General features: G+C 44.0%; 1 protein-coding gene across 1 annotated transcript; it reads right to left on the bottom strand.

The window, feature by feature from the left end:
- Positions 1–345: 345 nt before the first annotated feature.
- Positions 346–15,136, bottom strand: LOC143297251 (uncharacterized). Its single transcript, XM_076609491.1, has 6 exons — positions 15,090–15,136; positions 12,502–12,761; positions 9,480–9,611; positions 4,547–4,703; positions 4,075–4,164; positions 346–2,553 (listed from the first exon to the last, which is right to left on the bottom strand). The coding sequence occupies exons 2-6, from the start codon at positions 12,682–12,684 to the stop codon at positions 728–730; spliced, it is 2,388 nt and encodes a 795-aa protein (XP_076465606.1). The 5' UTR covers positions 12,685–12,761; positions 15,090–15,136; the 3' UTR covers positions 346–727.
- Positions 15,137–23,999: the final 8,863 nt, after the last annotated feature.

Here is a 23,999-nt window from a genome sequence, read left to right as displayed (position 1 = left end):
ACACACAGGAAACTGCACACAAAGAGACAGGAAACTACAGACAAAAAGAAACAGGAAACTACACTTAAAGAGACAGGAAACTACACACAAAGAAACAGGAAACTACACTTAAAGAGAAAAGAAACTACAGACAAAAAGACAGGAAACTACAGACAAAAAGAGACAGGAAACTACACTTAAAGAGACAGGAAACAAAGAAACAGGAAACTACACACAAAGAGACAGGAAACTACACACAAAGAGACAGGAAACTACACACAAAGAGACAGGAAACTACAGAGACAGGAAACTACACACAAAGAGACAGGAAACTACAGACAAAGAGACAGGAAACTACAGACATAAAGAGACAGGAAACTACAGACAAAGAGACAGGAAACTACAGACACAAAGAGACAGGAAACGACACACAAAGAAACAGTTACACACAAAGAAGCATGAAAACAACATACACACACACAACACAGGACATTACACAACAAAAGCATCAATTTCCACGTCCATGGCCAGGTCCACCAATCAGCAGAACGAAACAAAACAAAGAAACAGAAAGAAAAAAAAAACCCGACAGACAAAGAAACCTTAAACGACGCATAACAAAGACACAGTATTAAAAAACAACAACTAATAAACAAACAAAAACAAGACACAGCAACAATCAGCAAACAAACAACAGTACAAACAAAACGTCCTAGGGTCCGACAGACTTCAACCCAGCGGAAAGGAATCAGCAGGCACAGTAGACAGGCGGACAGTTGCCCACGGCACACTGACTTCGACACCAGGCGTCCATCTCAGCCACGCCTTGCCCTGTCCCGATGGCTCGGCACTGGGAGGAGGAGGAGGAGGAAGAGGAGGAGGAGGAGGAGGAGGAGGAGGAGGATGGGGAAGACGAGGAAGAGGTTGACGGACGCTGGCTGGGAGTAGTAGGGGTGGTAGTAGTAGTGGAGGGTGTGGTGGTGGTGGTGGTGGTGGTGGTGGTGGTGGAGGTTGTGGTAGAACCACAGGCACAGTACTGGGGAGGACACAGGCCGGCCTTACACTCCACATCGCAATACCTGTCCAGCTCAGCCTTTCCGGCCCAGGTGTTGATGGCGTAACAACGGACGTTTGGAGGAACGAACGTAGAGGTGGAAGGCTTGGTGGTGGTGGTGGTGGTGGTGGGAGCAGCAGAAGCAGAAGAAGCAGCAGATGAAGCAGAAGAAGAACCACCACAGGAGCAGTACTCAGGAGGGCAAGGACCTCCGGTGTTACATTGAGTGTCGCAGTATCTGTCGAGGTCCGGGTTTCCTGCCCACCCGTTGATGGCGTGGCACGGGGTGGGCGTGGTAGAAGGGGGTGTGTTGGAGGAAGAGGAATTGCTGCTGCTGCTGCTGCCATCGCAGCGGCAGTACTGGGGGTCGCAGCCCGAATACTGAGGGCACATCTGTTTGCACCAGGTGTCCAGTATGGGATCCCCCGCCCAGGGTCCCACGGCACGGCACGGGTTAATGCTGCTGCTGCTGTTTGCTGTGGTTCTGGCGGTAGTGGTCGTAGTGGTGGTGGTAGTTGGGGTGGTGGTGGTAGTAGTTGGTGTAGTGGTGGTGGTAGTTGGTGTAGTGGTGGTGGTAGTTGGTGTAGTGGTGGTGGTAGTTGGTGTGGTGGTGGTGGTGGTGGTGGAGGTGGAAGAGGTGGAGGAGGAGGAGGGGGAAAGAGCAGGACCACATCGGCAGGTGGTGAGGGGGCAGAGACCTGTGGGACAGTTGATGTTACACCACTTGTCCAAGCTGGCGTCGCCCAGCCAGGTGCCGATAGCCACACACTTCAGACCGGCTGTGGTAGTCATCGTCGTCGTCGGGGTAGTTTTGGGGGTGGTAGGAAGTAGAGTAGTAGAAGCAGCGGTAGAGGAAGAAGAAGAAGAAGAAGAAGAAGAAGAAGAAGAAGAAGGGGCATTTTTGCAGGCGCACTGGGAGGGACAGTTCCCAAGCGGGCACTGTTCGTTACAGTACAGGTCCAACTCGGGGACTCCTTGCCACACACCTGTCGCTTGGCACACCATGCTGCTACTGTTGTTGGGAGGACGTCGGGTCGTACTGGTACTGGTACTGGTACTGGTGCTTGTACTGGTACTGGTACTGGTGCTTGTACTGGTACTGGTACTGGTGCTTGTACTGGTACTGGTACTGGTACTGGTCGTCGGAGTCGGGGTGGACGGAGAGGAGGTACACGCGCAGTACGCGGGTGGACAGTTCCCGAGCCGGCACTGCTCCCGACAGTAGCGGTCCAGGTCAGGCACGCCCTGAAACTGACCCGTGGCGTGGCAGTTCACCCCTGCCTGACCACCACCCGGGGTGGCGGCCGCGGAGGAGGACGGATGGGGAGGGAGGGTGGGGATGCCGGTGGGGAAGAGTGTGGGCGGGGCTGTGTGGGAAGCGGTGGGCCGGGGTGTGGCCTTGGAAGAAGAAGGGGTGGTGGTGGTGGTGGTGGTGGTGACGACGGCGGCGGCTGTTGAGGTGCCGATGGCGATGTCGGAACAGCCGTAGAACTCCTCCTGTATAGTGCCGTAGTTGTTGCCTGTACCGGAATCAGAACCGGAATCAGAACCAGAATCGGAATCAGAATGACAACCAAGATCCCTTTGTCATGTCAGAATGGGAGGAACTGAGTGGAGAATATATATCTATACATATGATATGTACATGTTTAATGCAGAGTTTACAAGACCGCATCTCTCTCTCTTTGTCCACACACACACACACACACACACACACACACACACACATATATATATATATATATATATATATATATATATATATATATATATATATATATATATATATTAGGGCAGACAGACATACAGACAGATGGCCTAGAGGTAACGCGTCCGCCTAGGAAACGAGAGAATCTGAGGGCGCTGGTTCGATTCACGGCTCAGCCACCGATATTTTCTCCCCCTCCACTAGACCTTGAGTGGTGGTCTGGACGCTAGTCATTCGGATGAGACGATAAAGCGAGGTCCCGTGTGCAGCATGCACTTAGCGCACGTTAAAGAACCCACGGCAACAAAAGAGTTGTTCCTGGCAAAATTTTGTAGAAAAATCCACTTCGATAGGAAAAACAAATAAAACTGCACGCAGGAAAAATACAAAAAAAAAAGGGTGGTGCTGTAGTGTAGCGACGCGCTTTCCCTGGGGAGAGCAGCCCGAATTTCACACAGAGAAATCTGTTGTGATAAAAGGGAATACAAATGCAAATGCATGTGACTGTGAATGACTGACTGGTATGTTAGCGCTTTGGCTTGTCTCTGCACAAGATTCAGCGCTGGGTAAGAATCCGTTATTGATATTATCATTATCATCATTATTATTATTGTATTTGCCGCTGCTGCTACCATCATCATCATCATCATCATTATCATCGTTATCATTATTATTATCATTATTGTTATCATTTTGTTGTTGTTGTTGTCATCATCATCATCATCATCATCATCATCATCATTATGTTCTTCTTCTTATTATTGTGATTATCGCTGTCGTCGTCGTCGTCGTTGTTGTTGTCATTATCATCATCATCATCATCATCATCGTCATCATCATCACCACCACTACTGCATATCATTATCACTGTTATCATTATCCTTACAATCATCATCATCATCGGACGGGCGCAATAGCCGAGTGGTTAAAGCGTTGGACTGTCAATCTGAGGGTCCCGGGTTCGAATCACGGTGACGGCGCCTGGTGGGTAAAGGGTGGAGATTTTTACGATCTCCCAGGTCAACATATGTGTAGACCTGCTAGTGCCTGAACCCCCTTCGTGTGTATATGCAAGCAGAAGATCAAATACGCACGTTAATCCATGTCAGCGTTCGGTGGGTTATGGAAACAAGAACATACCCAGCATGCACACCCCCGAAAACGGAGTATGGCTGCCTACATGGCGGGGTAAAAACGGTCATACACGTAAAAGCCCACTCGTGTGCATACGAGTGAACGCAGAAGAAGAAGAAGAAGAAGAAGAATCATCATCATCATTGTTGTTGTCATGACTTCGTGGTCAGTATTGTATGGGCGGCCTCCTCTCACTGACCTCCGTGCCACTTCCACTGCAGGACACACTGGGTGCAGCTGACTCCGTCCGGCAGTTTCACCTTCAGGTTCACCTCCAGGGCGTGTGGATCTGTGCACACACACACACACACACACACACACACACACACACATATATATATATATATATATATATATATATATATATATATAGATATAAAGAAAACGCAAACGCACGCACACACGCACAGACAAACACACATACACACACATATTTACACGCGCACACACACTTGCGCAGACACGCTCTCAGACACAGACACAACTATCCCCCCCCCCCCCCCCCCCCCCCCCCCCACACACATCCATCCAACCACCCGAATATACTCCCACCCAAAGAGATTCAGGATAGACAGACAGACAGACAGACAGACAGAACAAACGGGGGTACCTACCAATGGGGGTCAGGGCAGACAGACAGACAGACAGACAGAACAAACGGGGGTACCTACCAATGGGGTAGCGGGTACCCGAACCGTCGGCCATTGGCAGAAGGTGCTGGTCCAGACACTGCTGGGTGATGGGGGTGGTGGGGGAGTTGTGCACACACAGGCGGAACTCGAACCACCCTCTGTGGTTGGCCGTGATCTGGACTCTGACGTCTATCACCTGGTGAAGGGAGAGAATGGAGGGAACACTCAGTTTACAGATCACAGATTGACACAAGCTTACAGCTGGGCCAACAGCAAAGTGAGAGCTGTATGATCAATGGAGAGACTGACACAAGCTTACAGCTGGGCCAACAGCAAAGTGAGAGCTGTATGATCAATGGAGAGACTGACACACGCTTACAGCTGGGCCAACAGCAAAGTGAGAGCTGTATGATCAACGGAGAGACTGACAGAAGCTTACAGCTGGGCCAACAGCAAAGTGAGAGCACCCATACTGGACTTTGGAGAGTTTCGACTCTCTTGTCCAACTTCGTCAACTTACCCACCTCTCCCACGGCCGGACCGCTCAGTTTATATCACATATCGACAAAAGATTACAGTTGGGCCAACAGCAAAGTGAGAGCTGTATGACTAGTGGCTTCTCCATTGCAGTGGGGGAGTCATTTACGTAAGGCTTAGTCTTTTGTGAAGGATTATGAACTCTCAAGTGGAGTGATGGCCTAGAGGTAACGCGTCCGCCTTGGAAGCGAGAGAATCTGAGTGCGCTGGTTCGAATCACGGTTCAGCCGCCGATATTTTCTCCCCCTCCACTAGACCTTGAGTGGTGGTCTGGACGCTAGTCATTCGGATGAGACGATAAACCGAGGTCCCGTGTGCAGCATGCATTTAGCGCACGTAAAAGAACCCACGGCAAGAAAAGGGTTGTTCCTGGCAAAATTCTGAAGAAAAATCCACTTCCATAGGAAAAACAAATAAAACTACATGCAGGAAAAAATACAAAAAAATGGGTGGCGCTGTAGTGTAGCGACGCGCTCTCCCTGGGGAGAGCACCCCGAATTTCACACAGAGAAGTCTGATGTGATAACAAGAAAATACAAATACAAATACACTGGCACTTAGAGCTGCAGCCTTGGGGGCTAGTTGTCCTGTGGGAATCTTCCTAACGCCGGCTGTCCTTAACTCTTTCCATACGAACGGCGAAAGAGACGACGTTAACAGCATTTCATCCCAATTACCATCATCAAAATATTACAAGCGGAACACTCTTATATTGAAGAGGTGAATGTTGACAAAGAATACCACAGTTCTGACGACGGAAGCTAAAGGTTGGGTCATTCAGACACCCACTTGCCTCCGAGGGGTCTGTGTAGAGGAGAAGAGAGGACTGGCCGTAATGATTGAGTTAAAACATCTTGGCCGAGAAGTGTGGGGATGTAACTTGGGTGATTGAGTTAAAACATCTTGGCCGAGAAGTGTGGGGATGTAACTTGGGCTGGACACTCTCGACTATAATCAATTTTTTCTCGCCGAGATAATTGGGACAGCAGTTACCTCCTCTGCTGTTCTGATGGTCATTGTCGGACACGACTGACTATCATACAGATCAAAACTAAATGCTTTTAAAACTAAATGTATAGTAAAAACGTCACATGCTGCGGTGAAAGGACTACTCTCAAATACGCATGTTTTTTTTTAATGTGAGGCCTAAAAGCCCTTTCGACGTAGATTTTCGGGAAAAAGATCGTTTAAAAATGTTGTTGATAGTTTTGCAGTGCTGTTAAAGATTTCTGAAAGTTTGTTTTGGACATTTGATTTTGTTAAATTTACAGTTAATTTTGTTCTAGGTTCTCGCTCCTTTGTGGTATATATGGATTTTTTTCCCGTCTAAAATAACAATATGTGGATAGACGTTAAACTGAATAACACACACAGGTAGGACGACCTGAGAAGTATGAAATAATAACACCAAATGAAAAAGTACCAACATAGAAATTACAGGGAAAACGCCAACCAAAATGACAATCTAAAAACACCAGCGTATGTAGAATTACATAGCGAGCCAGTATTCTCTGTGTGTGTGTGTGTGTGTGTGTGTGTGTGTGTGTGTGTGTGTGTGTGAGAGAGAGAGAGGAGAGAGAGAGAGAGAGAGAGAGAGTCCGATATTTTCTTCTAAGGGAGAGTACTTTCTCATGGCCATAACACGCTCAACTGTTGTTTCCCTTTGGCCTCTCTCTCTCTCTCTCTCTCTCTCTCTCTCTCTCTCTGTCTTTCCCTCCGTGTGTGTGTGTGTGTGTGTGTGTGTGTGTTGTATTGCGGTGTGTGCGTGTGCGTGTGTCTGGCTGTGTGTGTGTGCGTGTGTGTTTGAGAGTGACAGAGAAACACACACACACACACACACACACACACACACACACACACACACACACACACACAGGGAGAGAGAGAGAGAGAGAGAGAGAGAGACAGAGACAGAGAGAGAGAGAACTTAATTTGCTAAATGATTACGTCATCACATAAGAAACCTGTCATGAAATCTGAAATTCATGGTTTCAAAACTTACCCCTAAGATGTGCCAGTTGTTAAACTATTAAGAAGTAACTATGGTTCAATGAAGTGAATTTGAGTTGCAGTCTTATCCAACCTGTGTGAAAGTATGGGTCTTGGTGATCACGCCCTCTCCATACCAACTCACTCGTCCTAACTAATCCCTCCACTCACGAAATCGCGCAAATGGTTGGACTTATAACGAAAACTTACCGGTAACGGGTGTTTACGGTAAAAAAAAGAGAGAAAAAAAAAAGCTGTGATTCCTGTTCCGGTTTTTAACTGTTGGTGATGACACCATTTCCATACAAATGGTTGGACTTATAACGAAAACTTACCGGTAACGGGTGTTTACGGTAAAAAAAAGAGAAAAAAAAAGAAGCTGTGCTTCCTGTTCCGGTTTTTAACTGTTGGTGATGACACCATTTCCATACAAATGGTTGGACTTATAACGAAAACTTACCGGTAACGGGTGTTTACGGTAAAAAAAAGAGAAAAAAAAAGAAGCTGTGCTTCCTGTTCCGGTTTTTAACTGTTGGTGATGACACCATTTCCATACAAATGGTTGGACTTATAACGAAAACTTACCGGTAACGGGTGTTTACGGTAAAGAAAAAAAAAAAAAAAAAAAAAAAAGCTGTGATTCCTGTTCCGGTTTTTAACTGTTGGTGATGACACCATTTCCATACAAATGGTTGGACTTATAACGAAAACTTACCGGTAACGGGTGTTTACGGTAAAAAAAAAAAAGAAAAAAAAAAAAAAAAAAAAAAAAGCTGTGATTCCTGTTCCGGTTTTTAACTGTTGGTGATGACACCATTTCCATACAAATCCAATCGATTGTACCGATATTCCAACCTTCTACAGCGAGATGCAGCAGGTGATGACGTTCAGTAACGGGAATGTGAGGAACAAGCTATACCCATCTACCCGGAGGTGTACGTGTTGTGATTCGACTCAATAACAGGACTTTGAGGAAAGAGCGATACCCACCCACCCTGATGTGCAAAATAGGTATTGGTGAAAATATCATAAAAACAACAACAAAAAACCCCAAACAAACAGAACTTGAGGAACAACCACCTGTCCCCATAAGGAAAAATACTAAAACAACAAACCTAGAGCTATAGGCGTTGGTGATAATGCACAATAGAGGCGATTTGAGGGGAAACAAAACTGTTAAATATAAAGAATTTGAGGAACAAAGTGTTCTTACCTGCCCTCGATGTATACAGATCGGTGATGGCATTCGAAAATGATAATAGAAAGAACAAGCGATACTCACCTGTTGGTGATGATGTTCATTAATGGGAATGGGAGGAACAAAGTATAACCATCTGCCCCAGAGGTATAGGCGTTGGTGATGATACTCGGTTCAATGATGTGAACGGGAGTAACGAGCAAGAACCATCTATCCGGAGGAGTTGATGTTGGTGATGATGTTCAAAGACGGGAATTTGTTAAACAAACTATACCAAAGTGTCCACGAAATGTTGACGTTGGTAATTATGAGGTTCAGTTACGGGAACGGGGGAAACAAGCGATACCAACCTGCCTGGAGGAGTAGGTGTTTGTGATGATGTTCAATTACGGGATTTTGAGGAACAGACTGTATCCACCTGCCTCTATGTACTGGCGTTGGTTATGATGACCAGTAAGGGAATGTGAGGAACGAGCAATACCCAGCTGTCTGGAGGAGTAGGTGTTGGTGATGATGTTCAGTAACGGGATTTTGAGGAACAAACTGTACCCCACCCACCCGAGATTAAGGCGTTGGTGATGAGATCCAGTTCAGTAACTGGGATGGCAAGAACAAGCGATACTCATCACTTCAGAGGAGTACGTGTTGTTGATGATGTTCAGGGACGGGAACTGACGCGAGGAAAAACTATACCCGAGGTAAAGGCACTGGTGATTATGCTCATTTCAATACGGGGAATGGGAGTAACAAACCATGCCCACCTGCCCCACGAGGCATACAGGCGTGGGTGATGATGCACAATTCAGTGACGGGAACAGGAGGAACAAACTATACCGACATGCCCACAAGGCGCGCGCGCGCACGCGCACACACACACACACACACACACACACACACACACACACACACACACACACACATCTATCTATCTATCTATCGATCACACTATCTATCTATCTATCTATCTATATGTATATGCATATGTCTATGTAGAGAGAGACAGACAGACAGACAGAGATAGAGATTATTATAAAGACAGATAGATAGGCGTGGGTGATGATGCAGCAACGGGAATGGAAGGAACAAACTATACCCACCTGCCCCACGAGGCATACATATAGGCGTGTGTGTATGATAATGCACAATTCAGTAACGGGAACGGGGTGGGAGAGGGGAGCGGGGTGGGGGGCGAGGGGGGGCAGGGGAGGTTGGGGGGGGGGGGGGTTGAGATAAACGAGCGATACCCACCTGTCCGGAGGAGTAGGTGTTGGTGATGATGCCCTTGCCATAGCGGCCGCCGGCCTCGTTGTCCCTGGGTTGGGGCTGATCCCACGGGTCTCCACACAGCCCGCACTTCCCGTGGTTCACGTACCACTCCGTCTGCAATGCCCAGACCCGACACATTTGTATTTGTATTTCTTTTTACCACATCAGATTTCTCTGTGTGAAATTCGGGCTGCTCTCCCCAGGGAGAACGCGTCGCTACACTACAGGGCCACCCATTTTTTTGTATTTTTTCCTGCGAGTAATTTTATTTGTTTTTGCTATCGAAGTGGATTTTTCTACAGAATTTTGCTAAGAACAACCCTGCTGCCGTGGGTTCTTTTACGTGCGCTAAATGCATGCTGCACACGGGACCTCGGTTTATCATCTCATCCGAATGACTAGCGTCCAGACCACCACTCAAGGTCTAGTGGAGGGGGAGAAAATATCGGCGGCTGAGCCGTGATTCGAACCAGCCCGCTCAGATTCTCTCGCTTCCGACTAGGACGCGTTACCTCTAGGCCATCAGTCCACTTCTGGAGTGTTATGATGCTACTCAGCAACAGGAATTTGAGGAAAGAGCATGTAGCTAACACCATGGCTGGCAGGACTGGCTGATTCTCTTTTACAGGTTTTTTTTTTCAGTTTTCAGTAGCTCAAGGAGGCGTCACTGCGTTCGGACAAATCCATATACGTTACACCACATCTGCCAAGCAGATGCCCGACCAGCAGCGTAACCCAACGCGCTTAGTCAGGCCTTGAGAAAAAAAAACACACAAACAACAAAAAAAAACCCAAAAAACCGAACAACAACAACAAACAAACAAACCAACAACAACAAAAAACAACAACAACTACTACTACAAAAGTTAGCGTATCTGAGCAAAATGCATTCAGAATGTGTTGCACAAGTCAATTAACTAATCTTAATGTTGTGTGACTGTATTTAGACATTGTTTCAAATTTCACACACCCCCCCCCTGCCCCCTCCCACCCCATTTACCTGGTTTCCCCCAATTCACCATTCATCCCCCTCCCCCTCCTCTTTTAAACGATGGTGTGTGTCCATCGAGATCGATGATGACCATCGTTGTCATCTAGCTGGGGAATGGGGGAGGGTGGTGGTGGTGGTGGTGGTGGGGGGGATGCTCATGAATCTATCTGTGAATGCGCAGATGGCTGAATAGTGTGTAAACGATAATACTCAAATGTATACATCAATACACGAGCAGAATATCTTCAGTCACCGATACGTGTGACGGGACATTAAACAAAATTCCCCCTCCTCCGCCTGGCTGATTTATTATTATTATTATTATTATTATTATTATCTCCCCAAGATAACTTTTTGAAAGAAACAATATATTGCGTTTGGTTCATTTCAGAGAGAAAAAAAAATCACTTGTGCAACACATTCTGAATGCATTTTGCTCAGATACGCTAAGTTTTGTAGTAGTAGTAGTTGTTGTTGTTTCAAGTCAAATACAGCAACGGGTTCATAATTTCAGCCACCCCTCCAAAAAAACAAAACAAGAGAGGCAAGGCCTTCAAGACACTTGTGATAAATTAAGCCCCCTAGCATTAATTACAGAGTAATTTCCTTTTTTAAAAAATTTTTTTACTATCTGCAATAAAACGTTTGCAAAATAGATAAAAATTCCATGCTTAGCAAAAGAAGTTCTTGTTTGAACAAAAAAATGATAATAATGACTCCTCTTGTTGTGTCAGAATAAGAGGTCAAAGTGCCAAGTTTAGAGAATACAAAAATATAAATATAACAGTAAATGCAGTTTGCATATAATTAGGCTTCTTTTTTATTTTTATTTTTTGGTGCCCATCCCAGAGGAGCAGTATTGTTAGATGACTGGAAAGAACTGAAATTTTCCTATTTTTATGCCAAATTTGGTGTCAACTGACAAAGTATTTGCAGAGAAAATGTCAATGTTAAAGTTTACCACGGACACACACACACACACACACACACACAGACAACCGAACACCGGGTTAAAACATAGACTCACTTTGTTTTGACAAGTGAGTCAAAAAGAGAAAGTTTTGGTCAATAGTTTTGGTCAATGTAGCTGTGACGCCCCCCACACTTTTGTGAGCAAAACATTGAGCGCCTCCTTGACAGTTTGTTGACAATATGTCTGCGTCCCTGTATATACCGTGTTTTTGTGAGTCTATGGGCCGATTTGATGAAATATTATAGTCACACACACACACACACACACACACACACACAAAAGAAACTAAACAAAGGAAAAGACAAAAGAAAACAAACAAACAAACAAACAAACAAAAACTGAAGAGAGAGAGAGAGAGAGAGAGAGAGAGAGAGAGAGAGAGAGAACAGAATGTGGAAAAGATAGAGTACAAAATGTAAAATGGAGAGGGTGAGTGTCAGTGATTGGAGAAAGAAGAAACATAATATTGGAAGGCTGTGTGTGAGAGGCGGGACGGTGAAGCGGGATTAGAGGAAAAAAAATCAATAATCAAATATTGTATGCACTACTGCTGTAGATTATTATGTGAAAAAAGGTTCATGTGGGGACCTACAATAAACAACCAACTGGAATATTAATGAGAAATCTCAATGGACCCACATAGCACCTATTACCCCCCCACCCCCCCCCCACCCCCACACCCGTTCCCTCCCCCCACCATCATCAAAATATAGAAAACAGAATATCCCAAATTCTGGGGCACACACACACACACACACACACACACACACACACACACACACACACACACAACATCCTTAACTCTCTCCATACGAACGGCGAAAGAGACGACGTTAACAGCGTTTCACCCCAATTACCACCATCAAAATATTACAAGCAGAAGGCTCTAAAACTAAAGACGTGAATGTTGACAAAGAATACCACAATTCTGACGACGGAAGCTAAAGGTTGGGTCATTGAGACATCCACTGGACATCCGGGGGGTCTGTGTAGAGGAGAAGAGAGGACTGGCCGTACTGAGTGAGTTAAACCATACTCACGTTGAGACCGCCGCAGTTCAAAGCGTTGTCGTCGTAGTTGGGCTCGGTGGGGTAACCGAAGCGCCACATACTGCTTCGTGACGGCGGCTCCATCAGACGACCGTGACCTTCGGCGGCGGGCGGAAGTGACATCAGCGGAAGCAGCACGAAGGTCAAGGTCACGGGTGCAATGCAGCAGGCCATGGTGAAAGGTGTGTCGTTGTGTCCTTTTTTTTTTTTTTTTTTTGTTTCTCTCGCTCTTTGATTGTTGTCTTCTTTCCCTGTTAGTATGTCGGAAGAATGTGAAAGGAAGACATGGTGAGGTTGTGTTTGTACGTGACTGAACAGTTCCTTGCTATCGATTTGTTTATTTTCATTCTTATTATCATTGTTTGTTTTGAAACAAATCACACTTACAGTTGTAATAATTTGTAGCTGACTCGATCCCGTACATCCTTATCAAGAGATGAAAGTACCGTCTCGAAATATATGTACATTCACATAACGCGCGTACGCGCGCGCGCGCGCGCGCACACACACACAAGTTTCAAGTTTCAAGTTTCAAGTTTTAATTATCCTTTCACTCCTATTGGAGTATGGAGGATTACTGCAAAATACTCTTTTCGTGCCCATAACAAACATTTCCAAATACACAACAATGGCACATAAAAGTTGAGAAAACACAAATGTCTTTTAACTCCAAAAGTATAACTAGGCAACATTTGCAAATCTAATCATCTTACTTACAGCTAAAATGACTTTTTTGCCTCCTTTGAGCATATTACAAAAATTAAAAACCGATTTTGGAGACAAATATTTTTTAGGAACATATCTATTTCGTAACTGATCATAATTGGGACATTCCATTATAAAATGAAACTCATCACCAATCACAGACATGTTACAAACCTTACAAAACCGTAACTCTCGTGGTATGCCTTTGTGTCTCCCTGTTTCTATTTCCAGCTTATGATTACTACTTCGAAATCTGAAGAAGCTGATAACATAAATATCAGGCATTTGACTTATATATTTTTCTCTACCAAATCCACTTTTGAAATTTCTATAAAACAAACATTTACTACTCGCCTCTAGAGCATGTCTCCATAGATTTTGAAAACTATCTCTCAAGGCAATGTTGACATTCTTGCAGAAAGATTCCCTCTCCAAGAAGAATTGACACACACACACACACACACATTTGCACAACGACACACACACACTTACACACACACACATACATTTGCACAACTACACACAGACACAGATACAGACAAAGACACACACACACACACACACACACACACACACACACACACACACATGAATATTCAATCCTTTTGACCCCTGACTGGACATGCCGAATAGTAAGCAACATCTTTAGAACTGAACAAAAAAACCAACAACAAAAAAACAAACAGACAAACAAACAAACAAACAAAAAAACCCATAAAAAACTACAATTTAGTTAAAACATATAAGAATAATGAGAACCCTCCCCCCTCCTCAGATTGATAGACTATAATATCGCCCTGTGATCTCTCCATTTTTTTTTTCCTTTCTTGGAGCAGAAAAATGTACATCGATGAAATATGAATGGAAGTGAATCTATCTATCTATCTCTCTGATTTCAGAAAAGAAAAAAAAAGATGTAACGTTAACATATGAATGGAAGTGAATCTATCTATCTATCTGATTTCAGAAAAAAAAAGATGTAACGTTAAAATACAATGAAATAACTAGATGGCTGATTGACGGATTAACCAATCGACCCCCCAAAAGAAAATATAATGACACTGAAACGAATTGAAACAGATAGATGGCTGATTGACGAATTAACCAATCGAACCCCCAAACGAAAATATAATGACACTGAAACGAATTGAAACAGATAAATGGCTGATTGACGAATTAACCAACTAATCTGTTCTCTTTTACTTGACTGTTAGACTAACTGATTATTTCATTCACTGATCGATTATTACCTAGTTTACTGGTTTTGTGATTTTTTTTCCTCTGCTTTTTTTAATATATTATTATTATTGTTAAAATGAAAGGTCTTCAAACGAAAAAATAATAATGGTACGAAATGTAGTTCAGGAAATTTGGACATTTACATAGAACAACCTGAGAGAGAGAGAGAGAGAGAGAGAGAGAGAGAGAGAGAGAGAGAGAGAGAGAGAGAGAGAGAGAGAGAGAGAAAGCAGCAGTAGTTTTCATGCTTTGCAGACATAAAGTTTCATTACTGTTGATGACTGTGTGAATGTCCCGCAAAAATCGATACCCGGCAACACTACCAAACATTACTTTGGGGAAAACCTATCCTGTTGACTGTTCAGCGTAAGACCCCGTTAAGGGTGGGTTGCCGATGAAGACAATACTGGTGCTTAAAAAACTTATCACGATTTCACTCAAATACTCTTCTTTGTCCATGAAAATATAAAAGATACCTTGATTTTACAATGAAAAACACACACGAACAAAACAACAACAACAACAAAAAACAACAACAAACAAACAAAAAACACCACCCCAAAACAAACAAAAACAACAACAACAACAACAAAAAACAACAAAAAAAAAACAACAACGAAATAACAACAACCCACCTTCACCTATCCCGTAGTCTTGTGGACCGTTGGGGCGCCACAGGTGATCTGGCAACCCACAACCCACACCAAAACAAAAAACCTTGAATTTCAATATGAGTGTTGTGACATAGTGTTCTACATGCTTTCGCGACAGTAGTCAATTCAGTGTTTTTCATTATAAACGAAAATAAGTGCTCGAAGACAGTTTTTACGATGCCTCAGTTTCTTTTCAAACCATCATCATCATCGTCATCATCATCATCATCATCTTCTTCTTCTTCTTCTTCTTACAACAACGTCTTAGCGTCGATGATTCAGAAAAGCAGGAAGACGAAAAGCAAAGAATCTCACAGGTAACATGCAGATATACCGCCCATTGTCATGCAAAGAAATGAGTGATATACCTGAATGAGTCTTATATAGGTGCTTCAATTTAACTTCAAATTCTCGTCAGTGGACTCTGTTAGACTTTGACCCGATTCGCAGACCCGTTTTATGTTTGATTTTCAAACTTTTTTCTCTGTTTCATTACGAACGAAATATTGCCCTAATATCAAGTGCCTTTATTTTCGTGAGCGTTATGTATATCATACTTGACTCAAAGTGAAGCCAAAAAACCATAAAAATGTGTAATGTACAGTCACTGAGAACGTCGAGTTTTTGAAAAGTTTCACATTCACTCTGTTGTGTTAGATGACAACGACATTCCTTTTACAAAATTACTTAAAGTAACTTCCTTAATTGTAAATCAAATTATTTCAAATATTCATCTTTGATTCCAACTTTCATCTATTCTATTTCCCCAAATTCGCTGCATGAACAACAACACTAATCTCTTCCTACCTTTTATCTGTTTATCTTTAAACGAGACCATTCAAATTTTGAAATGAATTATTAGTTTAACCGGTTGTCTTTAATCACCAGTATGTGTGATGGGGCGTTGAGCATAATTTCTTTCTTCCTAGTGTCAGTGAACACCACGGTGATAACTTGTTTCTTTTTTTTCCCTGTGACAGTGTTTTCTTGAAACAGCTGTAGCAACATCGTCAACACTATCATCATTTATTTCTATTATTCTATCATCCTTATAAAATAAACAACAACATCTTAGTGTTATCAATGATCACCACAATGAAAACCTTATAAAAAGCAACAACAACAACATCTTAGTGTCATCAATGATCAACACAATGGAAACCTTATAAAAAGCATCAATGATCAACACAATGAAAACAGGTGGGTTTTTTTTAAAATTTTAATAGATTTTTTACCTTGTTTTTGTTGTGTCTTCACGACGTAACTTTATCGACATCAACATCTCTATCATCAACTAGTTTCTCTAATTATTCTCCTCCTCCTCCTCCTCCTCCTCCTCTTCTTCTTCTCATTATGATTATTATTATTATTACGACGTCTTAGTGTCAATGGTCACCTCACAGTAGAAAAGATTTTTTTTTTTTTTTTTTTTTACCTTGCTTCAGTGTCTCCAGGAAGAGTCAGTCTTTCGGTCCACAAAGAACGTGCCACGTTTAAATACGCTGCTGTGTGTTTCCCTTCTTACAAAGCCATGAGTTAAGTCCGCACAGCAGGGTATTTTCCTTCCTTTTTTTCCCCCCTACGTCATTCGGTTGTTTCATTAACTTTTTTTTTGTGTGGACAGTTTCTGTTTGACAGTTCACAGCAAGCGGTTCACAGTCGTGCACAGCAGACGTGCAGAGTTTGAAATGTCCGTGTCCGTCTTCCCCTCTCCCTGGGCCCTAGAAACACGCACCGCTGCTTTATCTATAGGCTGTGGGATTTTGAAAAAAGGGGGGGTAGGTGAACATGGTCAGGTACTACCCGGTAAGCATGGTGTGAGCAGGTAGATAACGTTACCAACACAAACCCCCTGTCGTTGAGTGGCACTGACCTGTATGTATGTAGAGTCTGAAACTGCTAAACAGTTCCGTTTGCTGGCTCTTGGAAGCAAAGGGGGTTAAGGGAAAGGAGGAAAAACACGCAACGTCAAAGAAAGTTTTCTGTTTCTGTTTCTGGGAGGTTTTGACGTCATAGAAAAGTTTTCTGTTCTATTTCTGGAGGTTTTGACGTCATGGAAAAGTATTCTGTTCCATTTCTGGAGGTTTTGACGTCATAGAAAGCTTTCTGTTTTATTTCTGGAGGTTTGGTCCACCCCTTTATCGGTTGTGGACAGGTTGCTCAAGATTTAGAACAGAGGGGGTTGAAATGGGCATAGGTTATCAGCCCTTTACTTGGATTTTCTTTCTTTTCTTTTCTTTTCATCACCAATGCAAATAAAGTTCCATGCTATCGACGTCTTAACTTACCATTGATTTCAGTTAGACGCAAACAGTACTAACAACTATGCAACATCACAACACAAACAACACAGAGAGAGAGAGAGAGAAAGGGAGAGAGACAGAGACAGACAGACAGACATAGACAGAGACAGAGTGTGTGTGTGTGTGTGTGTGTGTGTGTGTGTGTGTGTGTGTGTGTGTGTGTGTGTGTCTGTGTGTGTCCATGTTTGTGTGTGTTGGGTGAACAATTTCACATAATTCATACAGTGATTGATATGTACAGATATCCAAAACAATAGCATAAAAGCATGACTGTTAACCAGAACAAGCCCTTATACCCACACATAACATGATTAGCCACATTTTAACTGCAAAAGTTTTCACCATAGATAAAAACATTGTATAAAACAGTGCTATTGATAACACTACAAAAAATATCGTCCTCAACCAAATGCAACAAACAGTGCTGAACTGAGCTCAAAGGAAGTGAGTTCATCTGAATTTCACGAAAATGCTTCAAACATAACGAATTGATTCAAACTGAGACAGACAAATTGAATCAAAGTCATCGACCTAAACCTAAAGTAATAAAACTAAACTATCAAAAATTGCCAGCAAAGGGTATGTCAAACATGTCCAACTCTACGAAATAAAGGGTAAACGAAACTGACCTTGAACTAAACACACACACACACACACACACACACACACACACACACACTTAGAGACACAGACACAGACACACAGAGACAGAGACAGACAGACAGACAGGCACACACACACACCACACACGCAACAAAAAGAAGAAAAAAGAGGTGGGGGGCGGGCGGGGGGGGGGGGTGGGGGGACTGTTAGCCAAGGGTGTGTCGACAAGTCCAAAATCTCCAGACCAACGCCAACCAACAGCAGACTATTCATTCAGGAAACACAGGGAGGGATTTCACACGGACAAACGTATCACTGTCGCTGTTCCTACCCGACCGGTCGCCACCCACTACCCAACCCAACCCGACCCATCCCACCCTAACCCAAACCGAACCCACCCCACCCCACCCAGACTTGTCTTTATCAATTTGCAGACACACCAGTCCACCAGCCAGCCGATGTGGTCACTGCACAACGAGAAAAAGAAAAAACAAAAAAAACTGTTGGACTAACCCTCACTGTTTGTCTCCTTGCACCCTCCCCCCTCATCTGCCCCCGCCCCCGGCCACCTACCCCCCCCCCCCCTCCAAATACCCAACTACTCACCATTAATCTCCACCTTAAGGTCAAGTGCAGGGGCGTACGTGCGTGAGTGCGGGAGTATTGGGGTAAAGAAGGAGTTGTTGGGGTTGGGCCGCGGTGATAAGACACAGTCCTGACAGCTCTCGAGCGACACACGAGGAGCGAGAAGGAACGGCCCGTGATGGTGGTGACGGAGGAATGGCACACAGAAGGCGAACAAAAGTGAATTGTTTGTGGATTGCCGGACACTTGGGAACGAATGGACGAGCTGTGAGGCCTGTCAGCACTGTGCCCTGTCCGCCCACTGACGACAATGGAATGTTTTGTCTGTGAAGATGGGTGTATGTAATGTTTCAATGGCCCCAGGGGGCACACGGAATAAACTCCTTGCCTTGCCTTGCCTTGCCTTGCTGACCAGCCTGGGCTGAAGACTTCAGGACCAGGGTGAGTCACAGCAGGCAATTCAAATGTCAGTGTGCACAACGGAAGTTCACATACGTGGCCTTTGTTCGATGGGGGTGCGTGAGGGGTGGGGGTGGGGGGATGCAGGGGGAAGGATGTGGCCGGGGAGGAGGAGGGTGACGGTGGGGGTGGGGCGGGGGGGGGGGGGGGGGGAGGGCTTATTAAAACGAGGCCTATCACTCAGTGACATTCTTTTTTCCCTGGACAGGTGGGCTAAGGTGATATGGAACGCTCTCAGCCAGGGGGAGCTTTGTGGGATTCACAATGATCATTCGATGACGTCTCTATATATTACTTGGAAAGGGTTGGTGGCACTGAGGAGGGTGTTGACGGTGGCCATTGAAGCAAACTGCTTGTCACGGAGGCGAGGGTTAACCCCCCCACACGCCCTCATCCCCCCTCTCCCCCCGCCGTCCCCCACCTCCCTTTCTCAATACAAGAGTTTGATTGAGTGGTGGTCTTTAAGTGCAAAACCTTTCGGGATCCTGTGCACAGCACACACACTTTGCACACGGTCAGGAAAACAAACAAACAAACAACAAAAACAACAACCAAGTGTATGACTGTCATTGAACCTGAAACGGTTTTAATCTGAGGATAAATTTGGTTTATTGTCTCGCCTTACATTGTGGCGATTGTAGGCATTATTATATATTATATGGCGCTGAATCTTGTGCAAAGACAAATCAAAGCGCTTTCGCACCAGTCATTCAAATGCATGATAACTCTAAAACTGGAGAAACTGAATACAAAGAAGAGGCAGGGAAGGGAGGCTATTTTAGGAAGAGGTGGGTTTTAAGGCCAGACTTGAAAGAGCTGAGTGTGGAGACCTGATGAAGCGAAAGAGGAAGTTCATTCCAATTGCAAGGTCCAGAGACAGAGAAAGAGCGACGGCCAACAGTCGAGTGTTTGAATCTGGGTATGCGTAAACAGAGTGGATCCGAAGCCGATCGAAGAGAGCGAGTTGGAGTGTAGAGGTGAAGGCAGCCACATAGAGTGCTGATTTTGTACTTTATTCTGTGTGAGACAGGGAGCCAGTGGAAATGTTGCAAAAGAGGAGTGATGTGCTCGAATCTTTTCTTTCTGAGGACGTGTTGGGCAGCAGAGTTTTGTATGCGCTGAAGGGACTGAATAGACGAAGCAGGCAAACCAGACAATAGAGAGTTACAGTAGTCAAGGCGAGAGATAATGAGAGAAACGACAAGTCCAGATGTTGCGTTGGTGGACAGATATTTCCGGACGGCACTGATTCGACGCAATTGACAGTATCAGTACTAACATGTCTGACCGATAAATTTTTGCATGGACTGTGTGTTGTCAAGGACAACACCGAGGTTCCTGACTGAACTGGAAAGAGGGATGGGTGTACTGACAAGTTTGATTGTGTCAGTTGTGATGGAAGGCAGTTTTTGTTCAGTTCCGATGATAACTGCTTCAGTTTTGTCCCCGTTCAATTGTAACTTATTTTGGGTCATCCAGTTTTGTATGTCCAGGAAGCAGTTGGGTGTTTCTTGTAAAAGCGACGACAATTTTTCAGGGGTATCACTCTTCTGGAGTTGAGTGTCATCAGCATAAAAATGATGACTGACGTTATGGCGGTTGATAATTTCAGCGAGAGGAGCAGTGTACAGTGTGAAGAGCACTGGGCCTAAAGCAGATCCATGTGGATCTCCATGTTCGATTTTAACGGGTTCAGATTGGAAATGACCAACAACGACAGACTGCAATCGATCAGTGAGATAAGATTTGAACCAGTTAAGAACAGTGCCGTTGATACCAAATGTAAAATGAAGACGGGAAAGAAGGATCAAATGGTCTATCGTGCCAAACGCGGCTGACAAGTCGGACGCTAGCAGTAGATTATTCATGGTGTGGAGGAGAGTGGTTTCGGTGCTGTGGTCAGCGCGATAGGCAGACTGAAATGGGTGGATGAGATTGTTGAAACAAAGGTGGTTGTTGAGCTGCTTCAGCACAGCTTTTTTAGGGAGTTTGGACATGAACTGGTTGATAGTTTTTCAAAATGTTTGCATCAAGGTTGGGTTTCTTCAGAAGAGGCCGGACGATTGCAATTTTGAAAGTGGATGGAAACGTTCCAGTGAGAAGGGATGAGTTGACAATATTGGTGATTGTGGGGAGAAGGGGAGAAGCTGTGAGACACACTGGGAAATGACCGAGGCTGGTATAGGATCGAGCTCACAGGATTTTATTGTCATTTCTTTCAGGATTTCACGGACTTCTGTTTCAGTCAATGGATTAAAGGAATGGAGAGGAGTGCCGTTGAATTGAGGATCAGGATGAGCAGGTTGGAAAGACATTTGGTATATGATGGTACGAATATTTTGGACTTTGTCGAAAAAGAAAGAGGAAAAGACATCCAATTAGAATAATATTAATTTCCATACCTGAATGTTTTAACTGAAAATTAGGTTACAAAAACAAACAAACAAACAAAACAAAACAAAAGCAACAAGAAAACGGTAGGAGAGGGTAGAGTGACATGGTGAGTTTTGGATAAAATGGGATAGATAAGGGTGGAAATTGGAATCAGATGAATGTGATCTCACATTAGATCCAATGGTAGAAGCTGATTTCCATATATATATATATATATATAATATAAAAGCTGAAGGAAAACACGGAGAAAATATTTTCGTTGAGAGGACAATTGTAGGGACGAGAAATGTCTTCACCAAGCCCACCAACTTCTTAAGTAAGCACAGCTAATTAAGGAAATGTTTTATAAAGACGTGCTTTTCTGAAAAGAATCATGACAATAATCATTTCAATCGCTCTCAGCATGCGTTTAATATCTTTCCTTCATAGAACAGGTTTTGATTTTCGCTTCCAAATGCAAGCAATGGTTATCAAAATACAGGTTGTTCTTACTTTATTTATGTCACCATTCGAAGTATATAATGAAATTATACTAGTCTCGCTTCCAAATTCAAGCTATGGGTATCAAAGCACAGGTTGTTCTTACTCTTTATATTCATCACTGTTCAAAGCATAAAATGAAATTATACTGGTTCATTGATTAAAAGAACAGGTCTGACTTCCAAATCCAAGCTATGGGCATGACGATGCTTTTCTTTCCTTGTTCACATTCGTTACTTTATCAAGATGGGAAAAGCTGCAGATTTTCATGTTAAGGTTTCTTTTTTTTTATTAAAGTTTGGGAACACGAAAATGAGAAAGAGAGAGAGAGAGAGAGAGAGAGAGAGAGACACACACACACTGACACTGACACTGACACGTATCTTATTGCCATTACCCAAGATACCCTTTTGGCAAGAGGACAGTAATACATACCCACACAGTGCTGATATATGAATATCGCCCAAAATTGTTGAGAGAAATCGAAATCGAAACTTTTTTTTTTATTGAGGGAAAAGGAATAGGCACTTATCGGCCTGTTTTCATCCTACCCTCGTAAAGAAAACGTATAAACTAATCTAGGAAATACAAGAAGACTGATAAAAAAGTTAGGAAAAAAATACATACACATCGCATGGCAACAACAACAAGAACAAATACATGGCATAGAAAATACGCAATTCTCCACAAAATACATAGTATTAGACACACACCACACACACACACACACACACACACACACACACACACACACACACACACACACACACACACACACACACACACACACACACACACACACACACACAAACACAAAAAGACGCAGTTTCTGATCTGATCAAGGCCAACAACCTCAACTTTTATTCTCGTCGACGAGTCAGCACCACGCCTTCTTTCTCCCCCCCACCCCACCCACCCCCTTCCCGCTCTCTCCATCCCCGCCACCCCCTCCTCCCCCCCCCCTTCCGCCCACAACCTCCAATTAGGCTTGATTCTGGTCTTCATGTAGCCACCCTCCAACCACTATAAAGACGCTACGTTTTCTAGCGGGCGGGCTACACGGACCCACATAGTATATATATATATATATATATATGTGTGTGTGTGTGTGTGTGTGTGTGTGTGTGTGTGTGTGTGTGTGTGTGTGTGTGTGTGTGTGTGTGTGTGTGTGTGTGTATACATGTACTAGCAGCAATTCTTTTTTTCTCCAGCGACTGATGAGACATTGCCCTCTTCTTGCCAGCAGCAGTCTCTTGCTCCATTGGCTGGACCCATTCCAGTTGACCCGAATCACCGTTCATTTATGTAGCGCTTCTCGCTAGTATTGAAAAAAGAGAGAGCGTAGGAGGGTGTGTGTGTAGGGGGGTGGGGAGGGGGGAAAGGGAGGGACGGAGAATTGAAGAAGCAGAGAGAGAGAGAGAGAGAGAGTTGGAATAGGAATGGTTTATTCACATCAGGCCTAATTCCAAAAAAGAGGAAGGGGTACATATGAAACATAATACAACTCAACGAAATAACACAATGAAACAATCATGAATATTGATAACAAAACATAAATTGCATTCATTTTTAAGAAGTAGCGATTTCTCTAATATGAATGAGAGAGAGAGAGAGAGAGAGAGAGAGAGAGAGCAATAACACATTAACATTTGTTCGCTCTGCAAATCAACGAGGCCCGCTACTAAGACATGAAGTGGCGAAGTGGAGTGATGGCCTAGAGGTAACGCGTCCGCCTAGGAAGCGAGAGAATCTGAGCGCTCTGGTTCGAATCACGGCTCAGCCGCCGATATTTTCTCCCCCTCCACTAGACCTTGAGTGGTGGTCTGGACGCTAGTCATTCGGATGAGACGATAAACCGAGGTCCCGTGTGCAGCATGCACTTAGCGCACGTAAAAGAACCCACGGCAACAAAAGGGTTGTTCCTGGCAAAATTCTGTAGAAAAATCCACATCGATAGGAAAAACATAAAACTGCATGCAGGAAAAAATACAAAAAAAATGGGTGGCGCTGTAGCGTGGCGATGCGCTCTCCTTGGGGAGAGCAGCCCGAATTTCACACAGAGAAATCT

The sequence above is a fragment of the Babylonia areolata genome, chromosome 22 (genome assembly GCF_041734735.1).
Source record: "Babylonia areolata isolate BAREFJ2019XMU chromosome 22, ASM4173473v1, whole genome shotgun sequence".
NCBI lineage: Eukaryota > Metazoa > Mollusca > Gastropoda > Neogastropoda > Buccinidae > Babylonia > Babylonia areolata.
This window is presented reverse-complemented; position numbering and strand designations above follow the sequence as displayed.